The sequence below is a fragment of the Medicago truncatula genome, chromosome 1, assembly GCF_003473485.1.
Source record: "Medicago truncatula cultivar Jemalong A17 chromosome 1, MtrunA17r5.0-ANR, whole genome shotgun sequence".
In the NCBI taxonomy this organism is placed as follows: domain Eukaryota; kingdom Viridiplantae; phylum Streptophyta; class Magnoliopsida; order Fabales; family Fabaceae; genus Medicago; species Medicago truncatula.
The window spans coordinates 43,624,736-43,645,420 of record NC_053042.1 but is presented as its reverse complement, the minus strand read 5'-3'; the positions used below and the strand labels follow the sequence as shown (position 1 = coordinate 43,645,420).

Below are 20,685 nucleotides of genomic sequence, written 5' to 3'. Positions count from 1 at the left end.
AAAATAAAAATAATGTAGCATTATTACATGTTTTTTTTGGCTGAAACTCATTTCATGTAAAGTAAAGTAGTGACCGACACTCATCCTTTGAAAAAAGACGCGACTGTCCTTCACCGTCCAACTTCTTTTGTTTTGTTTGGTTGGTTGGGGTTAATGATGATATACTAAATTGACTACTACTATAATAGAGTAGGTACTACACTCTTAGAAGTGTTCACGTCAAACCGGTGCAAATTAAAATGCCAAAGTTAGGAAATTGTTCTTTACACTTCAAAAACTGTTTTTCCACGCCCCGAAATGACATAAATATTCTCAACTACACTTAACTAATGTCATTTCCACACTAAAATGACATAAATACTTTTAACTATAGTTAACTGTTGTTGCGTATTAATATGCAGACATACAACGTTTATTATGTCAATTAGGACACAAATCGGTATGTCTCAGCACTTGTAACTAGGAGGAGTGAGCTTGATTTGGTTTTGGAAAAAAAATTGAACCAAATTGTTTCACGACTCGAATATTGTTTGGTTCGGCTCAAAATGGTTCGTTTATGGTTCAATAATTGTTATTAATTTATTGGTTCGATTCGCAAATCGCTTCAATGGTTCGGTTTTGTTTTTGGTTCTTTTTTCCCGCCCCTACATGTAACTCATAACCACATTTCTAAGAGTAGTACAATCAACTCACCAACGATGGTCCAACATAACCAACACTATTACATAATCGTTCATAATTCAATAACATTACACCACTTCGACATTACATTAGCAGTATACGGGTGATTGAAATTCAATAAAGGTTCAACATTATGAGTTTCTGATAACATATTACACGACAATACATAAAAATTACCCCAAATCTCTACTGACAATTTAGGCAGTCACAGTTTAAACGAACACAAAGATATAGCTTGTTATTTTCAACCATCGGCATAACACATGGATTTATGATATGTCACCATCGTAACGAATAGTCTGAGGATAATAAACGGTTTTTCATAGGTCTTCATCTTTATTCGACCCCGAACCTATGTATGAATAAACAATATTTGAGTCGTGGTTGGGCCTAACACAGCCCCACAAAACCGGTTTGGGGGTGAGGATTGTCCCCACTTATAAACACATTGTCAGACCATCACATATCCAATGTGGGACTCTTAACGCGTAATATATGGAGAAATGAGGGAAGAATAAGTTAAAAAAACAACCCACCTTAAAAGGATATTTTATCGCACGTCATAATGTTGAGGATTTAATTTTTGTTGTCTTGTTAGGCGTTGGAAGGAAAGTGAAAGCTTATTTTCTTGTTGTGTTACGAGTCGGATCTTATCTTTCTTGAAATATTATTATTGTCATGACTTTTGATTTGTGGAGGGATTTTATTTTGCCTATGTGAAGAAACGATAAAGAAGAGAGAAAATTATTGTCTTAATTGAATACGAGAAAGAGGAAATGTAGAATATGAGAGAAAAGTTATGTATATATCACAACACCTTCTTTTTTTTAAAATAGGGCAATACAAAATGTATATATTTTGTGTTAGCATAACATTTTTGTTATACCTATAGCACAATGTAATAATACTTGTCAATTACGAACATATTAGAAAGGTAATTGTTCCACTGTAAAATGTTTAAGATATTGGTATGTTGTTCTTAAGGCTATACTGAGTGTTTGTGTGAATGAGATGGATTTTTCTAGTCTGAGAGGATTTAACAAGGTGTTCTGTGATAATGGGGGTTTTAGAAATGAGATCATAAGTCTCTGCGAGGTTATGTGCCGGTGAGCGAGCCAATTGCATGGATTATAATCATAGTGAACGGATGTAGTAGAAGAGTGGATCAAGATATTAAAAGTTTTTGGCGGTATCAATTTGGGTTAGATGTTGAGCCATATAACATAAGCTGATATTAAAAAAAAAAAGAAAGAAAGAAATGTTAACTAGTGCTTCTGGGGCACTAGTTAAAGACTTTCAATGGCAGCTTTTTACGAAAGTTTATGTAATAAAGTGCATTGAAAATTGAAAATTTTAACATTTGTTTTGTTGAATAATGACTTAATTTAAAATGTTTAAAAAGTTTTCCGGAGGCAGTCGTTAACAAGACCCAATTTTTAAACTGGCACCATAAGGCATATTGTTAGTGTATGCCGGTGTGTTTGGCGAAGAAGAATATTTGAAAGTTTTGTAAGAAGACATTAATGAATGTGGCAGATTTCAGGGGTTTGGGCACAAATTATATAAATAAAAGGCGTAGAAAAATCAGGGTCATCAACTCACCTTTTATAACTGATAAGTGTCAGGAAGTGGTATTTTAAATGTTTATTTATGACACGTTTGTTACTTGTTTTACAAGTTATCTAGGGAAAAGCGAGAGAAAAGTGATTTTTGACCTATTACGCTTTAGTCATCTTACTCTACCCATTTGTGTAGGAATGGAGTGCCAAAACATCATCAAGCAAGAGCCAAAAATGAGCAAAGACCATCTCGCCATGGCGAGCAACTCCATAGAGTTCCAGGTTCCTTCGCCACAGAGATGGCTATGGCGAACTATCTCGCTTGGCGAAGCAATGGCGAGCAGTTCCAGGGAGTTGGAAAAACAGGACAAGAGCAATTCGCCATGGTGAGAAATATTTCTGCCAGGCGAAATAAGGCGGTTTCATATGATCCTTGTGACGTGGCAGAAACCCACTGGCAAAGCAAGCTCAAGTCGCCATGGCAAGACAAAATCCGCCAGGCGAAATTATATTTTTTCAGCAATTGTATAAAAGCTCATTTCCCTCGATTGAGACATTATCATATAACATTTTAGAGAGAGAATAGGGCGAAAATACATTGTTTACAGTGGGCAATAGTGATCGAGTGTGGATTCATCGAGATTCTTGGAGAAATCGAGTTCCTTGCATGGATTCTCAACTTTCCTTCCACTTTTGTAAAGTTCTCATGACAATGATGAACTAAATCTCCTTAGTTGGGATTAGAGGTACTTGATTGAGCTTAGAATGTAATCTTTTAATCTTGTAATATATGATTCTACCAATTTACATGATATTAAAGTTATTCTTGCAATTCATTTTCATCTTTGATTTAATTTTTATTGAAAAGTACTTTTGAATCTAGGTTTAGAATAATTTATCTATCAAAACAATAATTCTAGACATAGGATCGATGTTTTGATAATCACACAAGGTATCAGTACATAAAGCTTTCGGATCGTTGAATGGATTGAGAAATCGTCTATTAAACGATATGATCGACAATTGGATTGTTTGATAGTTTGGGAAATCAACTATTGAACAATACAATTGATCTCACACGATTATTTGGACACGAATAATCTTGTTGAGCGATACGTGATAATATCGGTAAAACGCTGGAATCCATATATGTGATTATTAGGTTATGTTTGACGCTTAATCAAGGAACTCTAATTCCAACGTTTTTACGCCTTATTACTCTCAATTTTTACTCTTGCAACTTAGTTTCTAAAACGAACAACAAATTATCTTTAACTTAAAATGATATTTGGTGTCAAACGGTTTGTGATATCGCACTAGTCCCTAAGAAGACGATATAAATACTTACCATTGTTTGATGCAAAAATACTACATCAATAACGCACCACTTGAAAGGGTGTAGTGACGAAACGACTAGTCATGAGATTTTCAAAGCGTGTAAGTACTCATCACCCTTCTCGAACGCAAAATTTGATAGACACAACTCATGATTAGACTCATGATGTGTGATATATGCAAGAAAGAACACTCTCTAAAAAAAATGTAAGAAAGAACACATTAGTTCACACTAGACATGTAACCTTTAAACATGTTGAGCTGTCAACTAACATAAGTTTTTGTCATTTGTCAAATTACCGAACTTGGGGCATCAATTATTGGCGTTTTTTTTTTGTCGAGGAGGATTGTAGGTCAACATATCATGAAGAGACACAAAAGGGTTTGAGAACGAATGATGGATCAACAAAGAATAAGGTTGACAAGTTATGACCATTTAGAGTATCAAAATCTCAACTCAATATAATACTAGTCTACGAAGAGAAAAGGTGAAGCTTATGGACTCACAATACACGATCAATTGATAATAGCTCAACAAGGTAACTAACATGACTATGGTATGTCACTAAAATGGCAACTACTCAGTTCCTTTCTCTATAAATAAGAGTTATCACAAAGAACAAATGCCAACTACTTAAATTTTGAATCCAACCCTAATAAAAATCAAACTCAAAAGTTTTTTAGAACTTTATGCATATCTTCCATCGTCTTTTGAATTTCTTTAAAATTCTTGTAATTTTAATTCAATGTACTCTATTTTTCAATGATTTTTCAATTTAGAGTATTGTCTTTCCGTTCATTTACTTCCTCGGAAAATTTATTTTTAAGTTATTTCTATTAAACGATTTAACTTTCAAATCATTTACCCTTTTTCGGATCATTTAAATTTAAGTCTTTTCACTTCTAAGGTTTATACATTTAATCGTCATTTCAATTCAGTTATTTAGTTTGACAAGAAATTAAACCTATCATTTTTCTTAGCAAATTTCAACCTTAAAATCCAAATCCAATTCAAATAAAACTTAACTCATTCAAACTCGAAATTACACTGATCAAAAACATACATTATCTTACTTGTTCAATATACAATTTGCACGTGTAATATTTTTTTGTTTGTGCAAATGCACGTGTAAAGTGTTTTTTTATTTTTATTTTGTGAAGGCATGACACATATCGTGCTCCACACAGTTCCCTTTACACGAGCATGACGAACAACATCGCGTTCAGGTAGCAAAGTATCGAATCTGATACGATTCAGCGTAGTTTCAGTTTCAACAAATCAAAACCCACGAAACCCTAGACAACAATTTGAAGAAGACGAAGAAGAAGAAAAACGATGGGATTTAGATTCAACAATCTGAATCCCATTTACAGAACATGCATCACACGCCTTTCCTTTTCAAAACACCTCCTTCCACCGCCGGAGTCACCGGGATTCTTTCAATCAGAAGCTTCTTTCATTTCCCCCCAAAACCCAGCATTCAAAATTTCTCACCGATGGCATTTCGGTCATTCTCACGATCATGATCATCATCATCCTCCAAAGCATCTTAAAGAAGGAGAGAATATTTTCAAGCTCGGTCTCGCCGCCGATATTGCTTTAGCCACCGGAAAAGCATTTACCGGTTACCTTTCCGGTAGTACTGCGATTATCGCCGATGCTGCCCATTCCATATCCGATGTGGTATGTGGTAACAGAATTGTGCAACACTCACGATTGTAGTTTTTTGTGGAAGCAATTTTCACTGTTGTGTTTTGTGTTACAGGTTCTTAGTGGCATAGCTTTGTTGTCTTTTAAAGTTGCAAAGGCTCCAAGAGATAAAGAACACCCATATGGTCCCTTGATTTGTATCTACACGTTACTTCTTTTATCTCTTATAATAAGCACCAAGTTACTGTTTTATTAGATTATATTATGGATGCTAACAATTCATTCATCATTACATGTCAACCTAGGAGTTTAAGTTTATGTTTGGATTAACAATTTAATTGGGTGCTGATAAGCACAAATGTATAAGTTATTTCTACAACAAAAGACAAAATAAAGTCAAATTGTTTAGGCTATAAGTTGTTTTCATAATGCTATCCTAGAGATTTTATGGAAATAAGCAGTAACAACTTATGAGTAGCTACTCATAAGTTGTTTCTATAAGCTCTCCCAAACAAGCTCGCAGTGTAGTCCCTCCCACACTATATAAGCACCCCTGTAACTGAAACTAACTCACTGACACGTGTCAGTGAGGTTAGCCATCCACCAAGTCACTCTTAGGAGTCTAAAGCAGTCTATAAATAGACTTTTGCACTCTGTGTAAACATCAGAAGATCAATACAAAAAGTTGAGAATATATAGAGCTCAAAGATGAGTCGAGCCAAGTCGAACTTAGTTCAGCCCGGCTCGACTCGATTAAAATCAACTCAGCTCGAAACTCGACTCGAGTTCGTCATGAACTTTTTTTCCAGCTCGAACTCGATTCAAGTTCACAAGCAACTCGGTTCGACTCGATAGCTCGAATCAAATGAACCAAGAGAAAAAAAAAATAAGAACACATGTATTACTTAAACTTCAAATTCAAATATCAACCAAAAAAATTAACTAAGGTTTATGAGAATAAAAATAGGTCATAAACCTCATTGGTACGTCTAAAACAACTTAAATTGGTAACAGCACAATAACTAATGATTAATTAATTAATAAGACTAATTAATAAGACTGAACTTCAATTCCCATTGTACATGGTATATTTACGAATACTTCACACGCTGCTCTACTTATAGATATCTTTTTCTTTATCAATCACAAAGTTTCCGATGTGGGACTCATAAAATTTCTTGTTTGCAAGCTTAAAACATAGCTGAATGAAAATGTGACTCTGTAGAGTGTCTGGGCGTGTATTTTTGTTATACTCCTGTCAACTTTTTCAAATGTATCAATTACCATCGGCTTTTGGATTTAATTTTTGTATTTTATAATTGTTAATAAAGTAGTTGTAACAAAAAACTTTAATAAAAAAGGAGTAGGAATAATATTTCATTTAAATTTAATGTAATTGATATAGTAATGGGTGTATATATTTATCGAGTTGACTCATGAACCAAACGAATCGAGCTATACATAGCTCAAGTTCGGCTCATTTATTTAACGAACTTAATTTTCAACTCAAGTTCGACTCATTTGGTTCATGAACCATGTTCAACGAATTAACTGCCGAACCGAGTCTCGAACTATTTTCGAGTTGGTTCGATTCATTGCCAGCCCTACTGCGTATGCAAGAGCTTTAGTGCACCGGGCTGCCCTTTTACGCTTTAGTATAATTCTTACCGTTCATGATATTTGTCAAGTTTTATACGGTCTGCATGACTTTAAAAGGTTTCTGTCTTTTATGATTATATTTCTCTTTCATTGTATCTCAGGACATGGTAAATTTGAGACTTTAGGAGCTCTTGGAATCTCTTGTATGCTTTTGGCTACCGGGGGTGGCATTGCATGGCATGCTGTAGATATTTTGATGGTATGTAAATTCAAACTTCAATATCTTTGTCACTTCACCCGTTGCCATGAACAATGAAATTGAAAAAATTCAATCGAGCATTTTGTTAGGCAAGGTATGAAATAAGATCATTTTCCTTCTTTCTTATACTTGGAAGTTGCCGATATACATGTGCAGGGATTGTCCTCAGCTGGCCCCGAAATGGTTAACCAAGCAATGGCACATGCACATAGCCACGGACAAGGTGGACACCACCATGCAATTGACATGGATCATCCCATACTTGCCTTGAATATGACTCTTGTGTCAATAGGTGTTAAAGAAGGGTAATGCCATTACTTAGTATTGTAATAAGACAGGGTGAAGTTGTCCTAGTATTCTCTGACGTTTAATCTATCCACTTATGCAACTATTCTATGCATGCTGAATTTTACTGAACTCTAACTAGCGTATTTGATTTTTTCCAACTTGAGCATAAGATACAAATGAATAGAAGTCGACTATAGATAATAAAGTTTAATTAAAAAGACAATCACCAAATTAGAAATCTTAAGAATATAGACAATAAAGTTTAATTAAATAAATCCCCGATTTTTTTTACTAAGCTGTGTTTGTAGTTATGTTAGCCCACACACTTAACTTTCTAGGGAATGTGTCGCCGTGGCCTTGGCTCCTTGACATTCGCTCATTAAATGGCGTCTAAATTGAATCTCTTTTTTGATTGGACTTCTTACAACTAAGGCTAGTAATTTGAGCTCCATTCCTTGATCCTGACTTTTTGACCTCTATGCTGAATACTAGATTTTATGTTTTATTATTGTTTCTTTTCCAGGACATCAATATTTATATTTTCTTTTTAAACATGCAGACTTTACTGGATAACAAAACAAGCTGGTGAAAGGCAAGGCAGTGGGTTGATGAAAGCAAATGCATGGCATCATCGTGCAGATGCAATTTCATCAGTTGTTGCTCTTGTTGGAGTTGGTAAGGAATTTGAATATTTGAAAGGTCTCTAGGCCAGTCTATTCAGTATACTATGCTATTGCTATGATACTGGCTTCTAGTACAAGTTGTTTCACCTATCAGGTTTACTTGCTGACAGGGCATTAATAGGGGTGTTTCTAGGTTATGAATAACGATCAATTCAAATCACATGAGCTATTAATTTTTTCATGGTTTTTTTTTTTAAAGAGAAGATGGTTATCTGTACATCTTAACACCAACGGTATAACTGATATCTGACCAACTCTATTGCGTGTCTAGATTGATGAACTGTGCGTTGTTTTTTGTTCATCTGTCTATCGGTACACTACCGTTGTATTTTCTGATACTGAAGCTGTTACTAATATCACAATTACTATTACGTGTTGTTGCTGACTTGCTGCTTCCTTAACTGACAAGCATGATTACAGTGGCTCTAAGCTCTATTTTTTTTCTCTTTCATATACTCAAACAGTTAACACATTTGATTTAGTTGAATACTTGAATTGAACAGATGCTACAGTTTTTGTGTAAGATTGGCAGATATTTTAAAAAATTAACATAAATAAAGTGCTGTGCTTGCTGTCTAAAATCAAATCATTAATGTTTTAGTTATTTAATTTACTCATTTTGAGTTTGTCCTTTTCTACAAGATTATCAAAGTATCTTCATTGTTAACAGTTATCTGATGTTTCACCATATTTAGAACTCAATTTTAGTCCCTGGAAGATACATCCAATATCAATTTAGTCCTTTTGATTTTATATATTTGATCTGTCAAATTTCAAATCCCCTGTATTTTAGTTTCTCTATCCATTTCAGTTTATCAATATTTCCATAATACTTGAATATTATTGGCTAGTATTTGAATCTGGAACGCCAACTGGGCTAAAAGCGTTACGCTGAAATGGATGGAGGGACAAAGTAATAAGCAGTGTTGTCAAAATTTCCTCCATAGTGTTATGGCATGAAGGATTTTGTGTCCTCCAACTATAGGCGGCAACATTTATTATAGTTGCCATGTTTCCGCCATAGGCTTCAAACCATGTTTAATACATATATGCTGGATTTTCGGCTGACCGTGATCCGCCTTTGATAACATTGATTATTACGGTTTTGAAGTTTAAGGGACTATTTAAATAAAATTAGTTTCATAGGGACTTAATTGATAACAAATGTTTCTTTTAGGGATTAAAAGGTGTACTATTTTTTGTTCTTCAATAATGACTGCAAGCTTTAAGATGCTATCTTTGCCTCAAAATATGTGTGTACCGTTTGCACTGCACAAGTCTTGTTTCTGGGTAATTGACCCATTTATGATTTGCGTCTTGCTAGCATTCACTTGACACATAGATGTTCCTATCCATGTTAGGAGGTTCTATTCTTGGAGTGAAGTTTTTAGATCCCCTTGCTGGACTTCTTGTCTCGATCATGATTTTAAAAGCAGGAGCTGAGGCTGGTTACCAAAGGTACCTAATTTTGTGTCACATGTTTCTCTTCAGTTTATCATTATTGCTTGCAACTTGCTACAATATTTCGTAAAGGGAGTTTCCATGTCAACCACATTCTGGAACCTAAGTTAAACGTATAGGAACTTGCCACTTGGTGTGACACTCGTACGAGGATAGAACAGAATATTGAACACACGTGTTCTGGATATAGAAATTTGCTGGAGGACCTATACAGTGTATACATTAGGTTATGCTTATCTTGTAAATGAAAGCGTAAATACATCAATATATTGAATATGGGATAATAGAGAATGTGTATTGGAGGAATGTGACTATCGGCTATTTTGACAATATCCGGACTTGTAATTAGCTTGTTTTTGTATCAACTACCAGTATCTTGGAGCTGGTGGATGCTGCAATCCCGTCACAACATTTGGATCCTATTAAACAAACAATAATGCAAGTTGATGGTGTCGAGGTATTTGTCTGCATATTAATTTTAAAGCACTATTTTGTCATTCTTGGACCTCACATGTGGCTTCTTTTTCTAATGTCACCCTTTTTGCATATGAATATATGAACTTCGTTTATATTATTATCAATTCATTTTTTTAAATATTTATATGCAGGGATGCCATCGTTTAAGAGGAAGGAGAGCTGGTTCAACTCTGTATCTTGATGTAAATATTGAGGTTGGTTCTCCTGAAACTCATATGCTTTTTGCTACATGCAGAATGCGTCATGAACTCATGATTTGACTAAGTCTCCAGGATTTACTCGTCAGTTTTTTTGTTGGAATTGGCATTTACTTGTTAGTTTTTCCTTGCAGGTTGATCCCTTTTCTAGTGTTAGTTCTGCACATGACATTGGTGAAAATGTCCGGCGTCAAATTCACAAGTCCCACCCTACTGTGACTGAAATGTTTATCCACATAGGTCTGTTGGATGGTTTTATAAATTTTGCATGCGATTGAGACAAAATCTTAGTTATTTGTTATGAGTCCCCACCCCCAATATAGGATGGATGTTCCTGAAAATTTATGTCTAGTATATAACCGAGTCTTCTGAAATTTATATTGTCTATGCTAGTGAGTTATTTTTAAATAACTTTTGAACCATTGCTTATGTAGAGAAAATGCTAAGCCCGTTATGAGTGTCAAAAGGAAGATTTAAATCTGTTTCCATTTAGGTCAGTCTCTCTGTCTATCTTGTCACAGAATAGCACAGACTAGAGGTAGTGTATTTGCATAGATGAACAATTAATTTTATAGTCACACTCCTTTTACTTTAAAATTTTGCATCCTTTATGACAACAAATATTCATTTACTTGTTTCTAATGATCATATAATGATGAGACTTTCCCAAAAATGTCACGAGCTCTGATATCTTGTACGTACCCTTATCTTTTTCGCTACTGATAAGTCTTAGTTCTCTTGTAGATCCTGCTATGTCACATGTTTCTCCCAGCACAGAAGATCAACAAGATAGTTGGAGTGGAGATATGGACCAGAACAGCCTAGCTCCAGCTGGAGATAGTAATATTGAAGGAATGGTTTCTGATACCATCTCAGCTAACTTTCCGCAGGTAACATATTTATGTGAGAACCAAAAGATTGTCAAAATAATCTTCAGTTTGGAATTTGATGTGTGTGGGCATGATAGGTGGACTACTGGAATATGACATGCTCAATTTGAATTAAATCAGTCACAAATTTTAAACTTTCATCAAGTGGGGGGTTTGTTTGTTTTAAGTATTGGTTTGAAGTGAACAAACTATCTTGGAATTATTCTAGTTCAAGCCATAAAATTTTGGGGCTTACTGGTATCAGAGAGGTTATCTGTTTAAAGGAACGGACCACCGCTATTGGTGGTCCACTCCTTTATTCCGCCCTGTTTAAATGCTGACTGAAGGTGGCTGAAAGCAAGAGGATTCTGCTGTCAGTGGAAGTATATTTGTATTTTAAAGTTGGTTTTCAATTATTTGTATTACAAATTTTAATTGTCTTTAGATGGTTTTCAGATGTCAGTTGAGCGCATAACACGTCACATGTTTCAAAGCAAGATTGTTCTTCAAATTGAGGTCTCCATGCCTCCTGATATCCCAATTCGGTAAAAAAATATTTTGTATAGCCTTAGTGAGTTACTTTTGAAATGGACCAGTCTCTCATTTGCAGCATGTTTATTTACCGACAGACATGCAATGGAAATGGCAGAGAAAGCTGAAAGAGAGATTTTGAAGGCAACTTCAACTATAATTCATGTTGGTATCCAGCTACGTTTGGGACGACCATTTCCATATACTAGTCACGATTAGAGCCATCCAACAAGTTGGAAAGCAGACATGGTTGAAGTTATATTGATTAATGTTGCAACATTGCTCTGCTACAACTCATACCTGGTCTGATACAATTCAATACCAATCACTTCAGCATTTTAGAGTTCAATAGAGGCGATAGGTCCACGAGACCTGTTAAAAACTTTAAATAATTTATTTGCGCCCATTGGACGTGTTTTGTTTGTATGTCATGACAATCGTTTACGTTAACAGACAGTAGAGTACTCAGCTTAGTTCCCTTGGAACTCTGAAATTACGGAATATATGGTCAAATAATGAAGTTCTGGAATTGGTCCTTTATAACAGCAGATTTGTTATGCCTCTTCAAAAAAAAAAAAAACAGCAGATTTGTTATGTCGATGTTTGCAACTTTCTAGTTAAAAGTTTTATCGAACCCAAACATGTTTATCCTGTCACGTTGATTAGCATTAAATAATTTTGCTTCCTATTCATTCCCATGTTAGGATAATTTTTATTGGTGCCTAACATACAACAATCAAGCCTTATTCCACTAAGTGGAATTGATTACATGAATCAAATGACGCCATAATGTTCTATAATTTTTTTTTTTACCTATTATAATAAAGTAAATAGTGTTCGGATCAACTGTTAAGAAGGATACAAAAGATCTGTTAAAAATAAAAGGGATCCAAAAAGACAGACTTATTGAACCACGACATTTTATGAACTATAGACAATCTGAGCAATATATTTTAAATATTGCAGTAGGATGACAAAGATGCTGGAAAAATGATATAAAGAGTCGTTTTTTAAGGATTTTTTTTGTATAAATATTTTATTTTGTCAAATGTAAATGATGATTTGTGATTGATTGATGGTGTATCTATATTATTAATAACAAGAATTAAAGCAAGGCAAAGTAACACACGAACAATGAAGAGTTGTAGAAGATGATGATAGCGCAGAAAATCAGAAGCGGAAGCTTGTTCAGAAGCAGTTCAGAAGCATTCTTCATTAACTATATTGTCTGGAATGACTTCATGTCCAGCTAATCTAGTTGAAGCAAATCTCTGTCTCACTGAAGTTCTAGTGACTTGATTCTCTTCAACATGCACTTCAGGTTGAACTTCAGTATCAAGTTGAAATTGTTCAACTTGATCATCATCTTCAATTATTGTGGGAATTGTGTGACTGGAACTCTTCTCTTTCTTAGTCCAATCCCATGCTTCATTTTCACAGATCTTTACATCTCTACTAATTACTATAGAGTGATTTAGAGGATGATACAATCTATATGCACCTGTTTCATAATAGCCAACCAGTATCATAGGCTCACTCTTGTCCCCCAACTTCCTTCTCTTTGCATCAGGGATATGCATATAGCACAATGAACCAAAAACTCTCAAGTGTTTTGCTGACTGCTTGCATCCTAACCAAATTTCTTCAGGAATTTGATTAAGTTTCTTAGTGGGGCATCTGTTTAAGATGTATGCTGCAGTTCTTACTGCTTCTCCCCAAAATGTATTAGGCATCTTCTTCATCTTTAGCATACTTCTGGTCATGTCAAGCAGGCTTCTATTCCTTCTTTCAGCCAAACCATTGTGTTGTGGAGTATAAGGAGCAGTGACTTCATGCACAATGCCATTGTCTTCACAAAAATTCTCAAACACCTTTGAGGTATACTCACCACCACCATCAGTTCTTAAAATCTTAATGGATTTACCACTTTGTTTTTCAACTAAGATTTTAAACTTCTGGAACACATCAAATGCTTCACTTTTGGCCTTAATCAAATATAACCAGAGTTTTATGCTAAACTCATCAACAAAACTGATGAAATATTTGTTTCCCCCTAATGAAGGAACCTCTAAAGGACCACACACATCTGAATATACAACATTAAGCAGCTCCTTTGATCTACTTGCTGAACTTGAACTGAATGCACTTCTAGGTTGCTTACCCAACAAGCAAGTATCACAAACTGTGTTAGGTATCTCAATTTTAGGCACTCCTAGAATCATTTCTTTATCAACCAATTGATTAAGACCTCTAAAATTGAGATGACCAAATCTATAGTGCCATAACCAGCTATCTTCATCTTTTACCATAGTAGATAAACAGTTCAATTCTACAGCTTTCATATTGGTCTGAAAAGTTCTATTCTTTGCAAGAGGAGTTTTCAAAACTAACTTTTGATGATTATCAAACAACTTAAAGGTGTTGTCCTTCATAGTAACTGAGTATCATTTCTGAATGAACTGACCTACACTCAGCAAATTGTACTGCATTCCAGGAACATAGAGAACTTCTTCAATTATTGCCACTTTCCCATTCTTTCCTTCAATAGCAATATTCCCCATTCCTTCTGCAATTAAGATTCTATGATCTGCAAGTTTCAACTTTGTATTTCTTCCAGGATCCACTTCTCTTAACCATGTATTGTTTCCAGTCATGTGATTAGAACAACCAGTATCTAAGAACCAACTTTCTGAATTGCAGCTCTCATTACTAGTTGTTGTAACCATCATGAATAATGATTCATAATCTGAATCATCCTGTGCAATTTTGGCTTCCTCTTCATCATTTTTTGATTGCTTTCCTTTACCAGACCAACATTCAGAGGCATAGTGTCCAAATTTCTCACATTTGAAACACTGAATCTTCTTCTTATCAACTTTCTTCTTTTGATTAGAATTTCCTTCCTTTGAAGATTCACCTTTATCAGATCCATTGTTCTTGCCTTTAGACCAGTTTCCTCCCTTAGAGTTTTTCTTCCCTTTCTTGAAGTTCTTCCTATCATAATCATCCTTTTTGATAGTTTGAACTTGCAGGGCTTGTTGAATTGATCTTTCATTGCTTCTTTCTGAAACCATCAATTCATGAGCTTCTAATGAACTCTGCAGCTCCTCAATCTTCAATGTCTTAACATCTTTTGATTCCTGAATTGCCACCACAATGAAATCAAACCTTGAAGATAGGGTCCTCATAATCTTTTCAACTATCTGTTGATCAGTGATAGCTTCACTACAAGCCTTCATCTGATTCACAAGATTGATGAGTTTAGAGATGTACTCAGAAATCTTCTGATCATCTTCCATTTGCATCAATTCAAATTTCCTTCTCAGTGATTGAAGCTTAATCAATTTCACTTTATCATCACCTTCATGATACTTTGAAAGAATGTCCCATGCTTCCTTTGAACTCAGTGATTTTGAGATTCTTTCAAAGTTTCCTTCATCAAGACTTTGTTGAATCAAGAACAGAGCCTTGCAATCTTTCTTCTTCAATTCCTTGTGTGCGTTCCTTTGCACTTCAGTGGCATTCGCAGCTAATTCACCTACACCATTCTGCACAATTTCAAGCAAATCTTGTGCTCCAAACAGATTCTTCATCACTGCACTCCATCTTTCCCAATTGCGTGCTTCAAGAATTGGAAGATGTGTGTTGAAACTGCTGCTACCATTCATGGTGTTTCCTTCAGCGTTTCTTTCTACAAATTGCGTGATTGAAGATCTTGATTACCCCTTAGAACAAAACCAAAGGCTCTTGATGCCAATTTGATAGCGCAGAAAATCAGAAGCGGAAGCTTGTTCAGAAGCAGTTCAGAAGCACTCTTCAGAAGCTAGTTCAGAAGCACTCTTCAGAAGCAGTTCAGAAGCACTCTTCAGAAGCAGTTCAGAAGTAGTTTCTTATTCTAAGGTTTATGTGAATTAGAGAGAGAGAATTGAGAGAAGAGAGAAGTTATGATGAAAATGTAATTGATCTTTATTGATTCTACATATGAAATGTACAAAGGAGGTAGCTTATATACAATATCTAGCTAAGTTGCTTGAAGCACAAGCAATGTAACAAACTCTAGATCTTATCTACTAACCTCTAACAAACTTGTAACAAACTTCATAACAAACTAAAACAGAATGTGATTAACCACTGATTGTGATTATCACTAAACTAAACTTGAATTAAAACAAACTAACAGATGAGAGAGCAAGAAGGAATAAGAAATGGTGAAGAGAAAAAACCATTGGAATGAGGAGCTGCTAATGAAATAGAAAAAAAATAAGGACAATGTTGTAATTGTATTATTAATGTGTTCCATTTCATTGGATACACCCTAAATTAGAAGGAATGAAAAATTGACTAAATGAGTTTTATTGGATGGAATGACTTCCATTACACTTCATTCCAATCCTCTTTTACAAATCTAAATAATGGAATATGGTCTTATCCCATTCCATTCCACTACTCTCTACCAATTTAAACATAGCCTAAGTTAGGTCCGACTCTAAAGGCCTCATTCAATTTTTATTTTAAACATTGTGTTATTTTTTTTTTTTTAAGTAATTAATGAGGATGTTAAATATCAAACCTTACGTGTTGTAGTGCAGTGGTAGGTGCTATTGAGACATGTCTATGAGTTTGATCCCATAACAATCAATCAGAGCCAACCAAACATATATTGAAGTCTAAGGCGAATTTTATGATGAGGTTCTTTTGAAGTTCATAATAATATTTTTTATTAAATAAAAATATATTTTATTTATTTTAGTATAATATGAGACATTTTTATCAAGTAATTTTTTTATAATATTTTTTTGAGTCTTAAGACAGTTGTCTTGATGACCTTACCCTTAAACTTAAACCGACCTACACTCCATCTCCACCCGTATGTTGTCTTGCCCATTAGCCAATAAAAAGTCAAACTTTTAAACAATTCTTTTAACATGATTGACATATCATGTGAAAATTAAACTCTTGTAAATGATTATGTTTTTATTAGTATGTGTGCGTTTGATTTGCTAAAAATGGAGGACATGAAATGACAACTTAGGTTGTACAGTGTTTGATTTGCAAAACTGTTTTAGGGACAAGATAAATTGGAGACAAAAGATATGACAAAAATTGAAATTCTTGTCCTTCACCAAACCACAACACAACTTGTTGTTTCACGTACAAATTGTCTAAAATAATAAAATAACATTTATCAACCAAAAATTGTATAAGACAAATTTTTTTAATACCATAAAAATTTATCCTAAGTTGTTTTGTCTTGTATTGATCTATTCAGTAGTAATTATTTTTGAGAAGAAACTCAACATATATAGAATTATATTTTCAATAAAATATAGGAGAAGCTTTCTCCAAGTCCATTTTGGGCTTTGGCTGTACATATCCAAAAAAGAATACAAATTTTATTGCATTTGAATGTGCATTTCTAGACAAAATATACAGTCCCCGAAAACATACCTTTAAAAATACATGACTTTTTAAAATCTAAGATGGAAAAATTCCCCCAAAAAATATTGATAGTAACTTGTCACATTCAACGGCAAAGACTGGCCGTTGTGGCAGAATAAAAAAGAACTTTATTAATATCTGATTAGCAAATATGCCCACTATAATTTAGTGGGAACTAGTAATTTAGATGTCTATTATCAAGGACCAGGAATCCTAACCTAAAGTTGGAATTTATGAATTCCTTAAGTCCATCGTAGAGATCTTTAATAACCCTTTTGGGTATTTGTCTCAATCTCTGTCCTAAGTTCTTGTACCCTAAACAAAATATATATTTACCCGTCATGCATGACTCATGCTGTGCCTACACCCACTTTCAAGGTCTATATATTTGTTTATTGTCCCAAGTTGTGACAAAGAATCCCCGACCAAATTGTAGTCAAACTCATTCATTATTGGCCTGTTTTTTATTTAGTTGCAGGCCATAGGCATAGGACTTTATTTTTATTTATTTATTTTTTAAAAGGGGAAGCTTGTGTTTTCTTTTGGTCTCAAATTTCCAGATTTGAGTTTCTTGCTAGAATAAGTTAAATTAACAAGAGAAATATTTTCTTTTGTGCTTTGACTCATTAACAAGAGAAAGTTAGAGAAGGAAAATGTAAAATCCGACTTCACTCATCACTAATTGCTGTTACTAAGTTTATTGTTATTATAGTCGATCGGATGCATAGCGATTCATATATGCAATCATGCGATTAAGGTTGTCTTTGAGATTTTAAACGTTATATACGAAGTATAAAATTGATTACCTAATTTTTTTTTTGTATAAGTAACACAAATATACATACTTTGTTGATGACCTAATTCTCTCTGATTGCATGAGCGCAACCAATTTACTATCAGAACATCGAAATTCTTAAAATAAAGGTTAGAAGGAAAAATTACATGAACAAAGTTCTGGCTATTACAAAATCAAAGATATAGTAAAGGAATAAAGTATACTAATAATCTACCTACACAAGAGTTCTACATAAGATGCCTAGTTGAACCAAACAAAACCTTCAACTCTTTTTTGGACAAAATATCTAACAAAACCTTCAACTTGTCAATATACAAGTAAGATATAATAAATTGAATTCTTGAAGATCCTAACAAGTGAGGGCCATACCTCATTAGTATGTTTTTTACGTAATTGTCCATTTCTCAATATTATAATCATTCATCGTTGCACGTAAGCTCAACTTTTCAATTGTTAATTGAAAGATATATATCAAGGTCCAATAACGGGAAGACAGACCATGTTCCTCAACAGTGATTCCACGCACGGTTAGATGGATATTTTGTGTGTTAGCCCTAATAATAATTATAAGTTAATGTACTAGATAGATAGGGGTGTAATATTCCACAAGTAATGAAACTTCTTTGTGACAGAATTTTAAATATCAGAATAAGTACACTTATATATAGAAGGTATCGATAATCACACTACATATGCTTTCACTTTATTTAATTTTATCAAAATTTTGTTCATGGTCCATGTTGATAATTATTATTACAAAAATTATACGCAACTTTTCCTTTTCAGAAATTAAAAAAAAAAATTCATCCGTTCAAATGTTCCACATATATTGGTAATTGTATAATGTTTGACATAAATTACGAATCTTACACTGTATTTCTTAAGTACAGGAAGTCAAATGAAGGAATATTTCACATAAAAAAAAGTTATGGGATAAAGTATGAAATCAATATCGACTTTGATTTATGATCGGTTGATTTAGATTACACAGTTAGTAAATGAATGTTAATAATTAAAAACCGGACATGTGAGATTTGCAGCTGCATGCATGACAGTGCTTCATAATACTATGTTACTATCAATTAATAACAAATTTATTTTTAGACTAAAAACTCAATTTTGCCTGTCACAATTTTTATTACGGTCCAATTTATTCATCGAAAAACTACTAATGATAGCCAAATTAGTCAAAGATATTTTCATGCGGAGAACTAATTAATCCCTTTGATATATATAACGAGATAAAACCAACATAGGGACCAATTTGTCACTTAGCGGATTTATTTATTTATTTTAAATTAGCACAAAAACGAACACTATCCTCTTTTCTCTCTTCTAATAGTGTCAAATACCATTCATATTGTGTTGTTTTTATTTTGACGAGATTTAACTATTTTTTAGTGGCATTGTTCATATTTTAATGACATTTATCTTTGTTTATTAATATTAAATAGTAAATAAAAGTGATTAAATTGTAAATATAATAATTTAAATGAAAGGTCAAATTGAACATGAAAAGGCCACCAAAAAACTATACATCCTCTTTATATATAGGTACAAATAGATTGGGTAAAGATCATCAAAAATAAATAAAGTGTAAAGTGATAAAATCAAGAGTTGTTATTATAGCAAACTCATGATTTCTTGCGATATACCTACAATATATTGCTAAAGTTCCCTCATAAAATGAGTTGTTTAATTTAATTTAAAGAAGCCGAATTCAAATAGATTTATGTGTAGGCACTAGGTTTTGGGTTTTCAACCAGAAAAGAAATTTGTTCCCTTTTATCATTTTCTTCCGTAGTATTGGGGAAGCTTCCTAAAATAATTTCAATATTTAAGGTTATCTGTCAAATCTTGAGCCTAACTAACCTATAGGAGGTCTCAGCTGACCTAAACAACTTATTGATACCCCAATTTAGAAACTTTATTGTCAGTTTCACTCTCAGATTCTATTTACTATATTTGAAGCTTTTTTAGCGTGTAAACTTATATGAATTCCTAGAGAAAATAATCATGATATCTGTCTGTAAGGTAAATTCTAATTAATTCCATGATGATATGCTAATGTCAGTAATGAACATGACTATACGTACCGCAGTACTTATACATACTGTCTTCTTATTGTTTGTCGACTCAATCTTAATTTCAGACATAAATATTTCATCAACAATATTATAAACTAAATATTCGAATGATTTTTGTTTTAAACAAAACTGAATAATACTCATGTGAATCCTAATTTTTGAGAGATTTTATTTCAGACACGTCAACTTGTTTGCGTGTACAACAAAACAGCAAAGTGAACACATATTATTGTCCACAAATTCAGATTCAAATTTACTTACCATTAACTTAATTCGAAATTATAGACAGCATTAGTTTAAGAACTAAAAGGAAAGGGAAGGGTAGGGGACCACTACTTAAGAATACGTGAAGTTGATTGCTCCACGAGCCCTTTGAGAGTTTGAGATCAACATTCAGCACACATAAGGTCATAATGTCACATCAGAATACAAACCTAACTCAAAGCAGCAAAGGAAAATTGGCTGCCACTCTGTCCCTTATAAAACAGGCGTGGTTCTGTTCATGAGGTGCCATGTCATCAATGCAGATAACTACGTCTACTACGCATTGCAGACATGAATATATATATTGCATAAGCATGAGCATATAATTCGAATATATGGATTCAACTCTACTATATATGTGTCTATATGGGTATTGTTTATAAGACATATAAATGAAGAAAGCATGACCGATGATTAAAAGATCAAATAGTAGTACAATTATAATATTTTTAAGTTGTTGTACATTTGTAAGATGTAGTATTTTTATGCTAAAGATGTTTATAGTCCAT

The 20,685-nt window shown here is 33.7% G+C and overlaps 1 protein-coding gene across 2 annotated transcripts; it reads left to right on the top strand.

Annotated features, from left to right (window-relative positions):
- Positions 1-4,728: 4,728 nt before the first annotated feature.
- LOC25484765 (metal tolerance protein 2) lies at positions 4,729-12,138 on the top strand. Of its 2 annotated transcripts, none has more exons than XM_039829833.1 (12): positions 4,729-5,259; positions 5,342-5,411; positions 6,987-7,084; positions 7,241-7,389; positions 7,932-8,047; positions 9,417-9,513; positions 9,889-9,973; positions 10,125-10,175; positions 10,325-10,430; positions 10,935-11,080; positions 11,516-11,604; positions 11,689-12,138. In XM_039829833.1, the coding sequence occupies exons 1-12, from the start codon at positions 4,912-4,914 to the stop codon at positions 11,807-11,809; spliced, it is 1,476 nt and encodes a 491-aa protein (XP_039685767.1). In that variant the 5' UTR covers positions 4,729-4,911; the 3' UTR covers positions 11,810-12,138. The 2 variants fall into 2 exon arrangements, with proteins under 2 accessions (XP_039685767.1, XP_013469204.1); XM_013613750.3 differs by having other exon boundaries at positions 10,125-10,187.
- Positions 12,139-20,685: the final 8,547 nt, after the last annotated feature.

Excerpts from the sequence above, each read along its gene's own strand:
- LOC25484765 (XM_013613750.3), top strand. The coding sequence starts at position 4,912 with ATGGGATTTAGATTCAACAATCTGAATCCCATTTACAGAACATGCATC. Across the intron at positions 5,412-6,986 it reads AGATAAAGAACACCCATATG|GACATGGTAAATTTGAGACT; the intron begins GTCCCTTGATTT and ends ATTGTATCTCAG. Across the intron at positions 10,188-10,324 it reads ATCTTGATGTAAATATTGAG|GTTGATCCCTTTTCTAGTGT; the intron begins GTTGGTTCTCCT and ends TTTTCCTTGCAG.